This window comes from Scylla paramamosain, chromosome 39, assembly GCF_035594125.1.
Source record: "Scylla paramamosain isolate STU-SP2022 chromosome 39, ASM3559412v1, whole genome shotgun sequence".
In the NCBI taxonomy this organism is placed as follows: domain Eukaryota; kingdom Metazoa; phylum Arthropoda; class Malacostraca; order Decapoda; family Portunidae; genus Scylla; species Scylla paramamosain.
In genome coordinates, this window is record NC_087189.1 from 4,630,001 (window position 1) to 4,635,000 (window position 5,000).

Here is a 5,000-nt window from a genome sequence, read left to right on the forward strand (position 1 = left end):
AGTGTATTTCTCATGTGTTGCATTTTTTTTTATTCGATTATTTTCTTATTTAATTTATTTATTTATCTGATCCTTTTTTTGTGTGTGTGTATGTGTGTGTTGCATCATTTCTACGTCCTAATTTATTTATATGTGTTGCGTCGTTGTGCTGGCAGCTGGTGTGTTTCTAATGGAGTGTTTCTTTGTGTTACAGGCGAACCCGCTCACTCAATGCCCCATCACCCATTCAACAGTTTGGTCCCTGTGGCCGAATCATGCGGAACTCAGCGATGGTCATGTAAGTACTCTCTCTCTCTCTCTCTCTCTCTCTCTCTCTCTCTCTCTCTCTCTCTCTCTCTCTCTCTCTCTCTCTCTCTCTCCTGTTTTACTTTTCTCTTGTTCGTTTTTAATTTTTCTCTCTTTTCCTTCGTTCTTTATTATTTCTCTTCTTTCCCTCCTCTTTCATTCCTTCCCCCGTTATTTTTCTGCCTTCTTCCTTCTCTTTTGTTTCGTTTTGCGCCACCCATTATTTTTTTCTTTTTTCTTCAGTCTCTCTCTCTCTCTCTCTCTCTCTCTCTCTCTCTCTCTCTCTCTCTCTCTCTCTCTCTCTCTCTCTCTCTCTCTCTCTCTCTCTCTCTCTCTCTCTCTCACTCGCGCGCGCTTTTCTTGCGTGTTTCTTCCTTCCCTTCAAATCTCCTGAATTTTTTTTTTTCTTATAATTTCCTCAGTATTTGCAAGAGACACCCATGAATTCCGTTTTCTGTGGTGAGAGAAAACCAACACTTTTATGGTACCCTTAAGTATTTCGAGTGCCTATGAGTATCTGGCCGTTTCCCTGGAGTTGAGGTTTCTCTCTCTCTCTCTCTCTCTCTCTCTCTCTCTCTCTCTCTCTCTCTCTCTCTCTCTCTCTCTCTCTCTCTCTCTCTCTCTCTCTCTCTCGCTCTCTCTCTTGTATTCAAAATTTATGGTAACGGTAAGTACATCATTGTTTTTATTATATGTTAAAGAATTAAGTGGAAGATATGAATGATAAAGCTTCCTTCATTTCTTTCATCTATCTTTCTTCCTTGTTTTTTTCTTTAATTTCTTTCATTTTTTTCCTCTACCTCTCTTTCTTCTTTATCGTTTTTTTTCGTATCATTCCTTCATTCATGTTGATATTCTTCCTCCTTCACTTCTTCCTTTCTTCCTTTTTTTCATGTTTCCTCTTACTCTTTCTTCTTAATTTCTTCCACTTTTCTCCCCTCTTCCTTGTTTTCTCTCATTCTTCCTCCTTCATTTCTTCCTTTTACATTTATTCCTCTCTTGTTTTCTCATTTTCCCTCTTCCATTTCTTCCTTGTTTCCTTCCTTCTTTCTTATTTACTCTTATTCTTCTTCCTCCTTTTCCTTCTTGTTCCCCTCCTTCTTTCTTGTTGTATCCTATTCTTCCTCCTTCATTTGTTCCTTCATTCCTTCCTTTCTTATTCTGTCTTACTCTTCCTCCTTCATTTGCTCCTTTTTTTTTCCTTCCTTCATTTTTTGTCTTCTTTTTATTCTTCCCTCTTCATTTCTTCCTTCTGTTTTTCGTGTTTTTACTTCTCTCTCTTTCTTTCTCCATGTCCTTCCTTCCTTCTTGCATGTTTCTTATTTTTTAGTTTTTTTTTTCTTTTATTACGACATAAGTGAATGAGGGGGAAAGAAAATGGCTTAATTCATTCTTTATTTAAACTTTTCCTTGTTATTTCCTTTTGGTATTGACGTTTCCTTTCTTTCATCATTTTTTTTTTTTTTTTTTTTGTGGTTTGTAATGTGTGTTTTGTATATCGTGTTTTGTTTGTTTTGTTTTTGTATTGATTTGTTTATTTATTTATTTATTTATTTATTTATTTATTTATTTTGTTTATTTTGTTTATCTTGTGTTTATTTATTTTTTTCTTCTTAACGAGGTACTTTTTTCTTTCGTTTTATTTTATTTTTTTTCTCGTTAGTTTCTGTTGTAACATTTATTTACCTCCTTTCTTCTTGTTAACCTTCATTTTTTCCCCCATTAAGCGAAAATTATATTACCGAGACTTATTTAATTTTTCTTTCTTTCGTTGTTCTGTCATTAATTCACGTTTTTTCTCTTTATTTATTTATTTTTTATCATTAGTTTCTTTCATAACACTTTTTCTCTTATTCTTCTTGTCGATATTTATGTTCTTCAATTTCGTCATTCTATCATCGTTATGTCAAATGTTTTCTTTTTTTTTTTTCGTCATTAGTTTCTTTTATAACATGCTTTTTTCTCCTTTTTTTGGCTAATTTCTTTCTTTTTCTTTTTCTTTTTTCTTTTTTTCCTTCTCTCCGTCACTAACAGAAATTACGTCAGGGTTCATTTTCCTTTCTCTCGTCATTGTATTGTCATAATCACATTCATTTCCCGCTTTCGTCATTGTTTCTTTTTGTCGCTCATCTTGAAGTTTTTTTTTCTTCTTCTTTCTTTCATTATCCTCTTATCTTTTCACTCAGTCTCTCTTACGTACGCCATTCATTAAGTTCACTCTCGTACTGATGATGTAAATAACAGTGACAACAACAAATCTTCACTTCACTCTCTAGTATGAAAGAAAAGTCACTGAGAAATATGGTCTTAATGAAATTCCTCTTTTGTCTCTACGAAAAAAAAAAAAAGGGAAAAAAAAATGCTTAACTTTCCTTTCCTTCTAACACTGGCAGCATTTCTCTTTCCCTGCCTCACACACACACACACACACACACACACACACACACACACACACACACACACACACACACACACACACACACACACACACACACACACAAGGATAATCGTATTGATAGGCGCCCTTGTGTGTCTGTACGTGTGTGCTTGTGAACGCTTAGATCTGTATTCTGAAACACTTCTGCGCCGCACCTCCACTACATTGAAAAGGATCTAGCTGAAGTAACACAGGTTTTTAGGGGTGTTTTTATGGTTCTAGTGACAGTTTAGCAAGATTTCCACATAATTAACAGGGGAAACTCTCGTGACAACCCGGCTAATCATCTCTGTGGCCTTTGAAAACAGTCGTGGTGGGAGAGCAGAGCTTACTTACTTATACTTATAGATACTTATAGATGATCTCCAGTCCAGGAATTAATTTCCTCTATGCTGGACTCTTCGTTATATATAATAGGCTGCACTCTGTGGTTGGTGGCTGTGGCGCGGACAGTGTTGGAGGGTTCACGTGCATTATGCTCCACTATGCTTAAAATGTCTGCTCAGTAATTGGAATACTTTATCTCTAATCCTGCCCAGTATTTATCTAGCCGGTTTTTGAAAATGTTTAATGATGAACTTGAGACAACCTCTTCTGACAGTGTATTCCATACTTTAACAGAGCGTTTCAGAGTACAAGTTTACAAGTTACACGAGTTTCCTAGGATGTTTTTTATTGTTCTAGTGGCTGATTAACAAAATTTTCATATTAACTGGTGAAACTCGTGAGAACCCGGCTAATTATCTCTGTGGCCTTTGGAAACAGTTGTGGTAAGAGAGCAGAGTGTTTCTGTGTACGGGTCTTGTAGGCCTAGAAGCAAAGCCAGCGAGTCGCATGGGTGGACACAAGACACGTGGGTGAAACAAATGATACAAACTCGGAAATAGATGAAAGTTCCCAGACCTGCGTCATTTCCTGTCCCTCAAAGCCTACCAGCAGAATAGGCCTAGAGATATTAACCCTTATTGTGCTGTGGGCCTTACAAAAAAAAAAAAAAAAAGGGAAAAAGAAAAGTGATGTAAACAAATGATAATGAATTCAAAGTAGGAAAGAACTTTACAGACGTAATGTTGAGGTGTGTGTGTTTGTGTGTGTATGTGAGTGAGTGACAGAACTCCAGGGGTTCGTCACAGGAAGGATACTTTGAAGACTCGGGCCATCCTGTTGCTCAGAATAATGTTTGTAGGAGGGCTGTTCTGAGAATATGGCTCTTTGTTGCCACGGATGTGTGTGTGTGTGTGTGTGTGTGTGTGTGTGTGTCGTTGTTGTTGTTGTTGTTGTTGTTGTTGTTGTTGTTGTTGTTGTTTTTCTTTCTAGACATGAAGGTCACTAGCCAAGGGCACCAAAATTGTGAGGGGAGGAAACTCACTTAAGTACCTCTGTAGCTTGAAAAATACAAGATTATCGCCTCTCTCTCTCTCTCTCTCTCTCTCTCTCTCTCTCTCTCTCTCTCTCTCTCTCTCTCTCTCTCTCTCTCTCTCTCTCTCTCTCTCTCTCTCTCTCTCTCTCTCTCTCTCTCTCTCTCTCTCTCTCTCTCTCTCTCTCTCTCTCTCTCTCTCTCTCTGTGTGTGTGTGTGTCCAAGCAAACAATTCTTGATACTGTTCTAAAGGTTACCAGAAGACGATAACATGAAAGGGTTGATATACTCTTACCTGTCTGGATTAACACTTTTGAAGCCATCGTGCCATGCGATGTGTGGATGAAAAATAAACACTCTTTCTGTATCCACATTCACTAAACACAAACACTTCTGGCAATCCTCTTCAACTTTTTTTTAATATATAACTGAAACACTAAGCTTTTTCCTCCCACTCTTTGCATTTTAAAGAACAAGATGAATAGGACAGTAATCTTGTGTCCACTTGTAATAAACTAAAACATTCTCTGCGCTAACACTCGACAATCCCTTCAGCATTATATAACTGAAACTTTAAGCCTTTCGTCAGACCACAAAGGAGAATCAGGTAAAAAGCACAGTAATTTTATCGTATGTATCTTTAATAAACATCTAGACTCCTGCGACTCAGCATTGTATAACCGAGAAATGAGTCGCTTGTTTCCCTATTTCTTCATGTCTTAAAAGGAGAAAAGGATAAGGAGCAGCACAGTAGTCTTCTTGCATCCGTCAAACTCTCTCTGCTTTAGCGTCTGGGAATCCCTTTAAAACTTCATAACATAGAAATTAGGTGTTTGTTTCCAGATATCTTATAAGAATCAGATAGCACAATATTTTTTTTTCATTTATTTATTTTTTTTATTATTATTTTTTTTTTCGTG

At 36.9% G+C, this 5,000-nt stretch overlaps 1 protein-coding gene across 1 annotated transcript in view; it reads left to right on the forward strand.

Annotated features, from left to right (window-relative positions):
- LOC135092090 (NAD kinase-like) overlaps positions 1-5,000 on the forward strand; it is a 119,758-nt gene that overhangs the window by 86,678 nt on the left and 28,080 nt on the right. Inside the window, 1 exon segment of the mRNA XM_063990299.1 lies at positions 194-277. Coding sequence (XP_063846369.1) covers positions 194-277 — 84 coding nt within the window.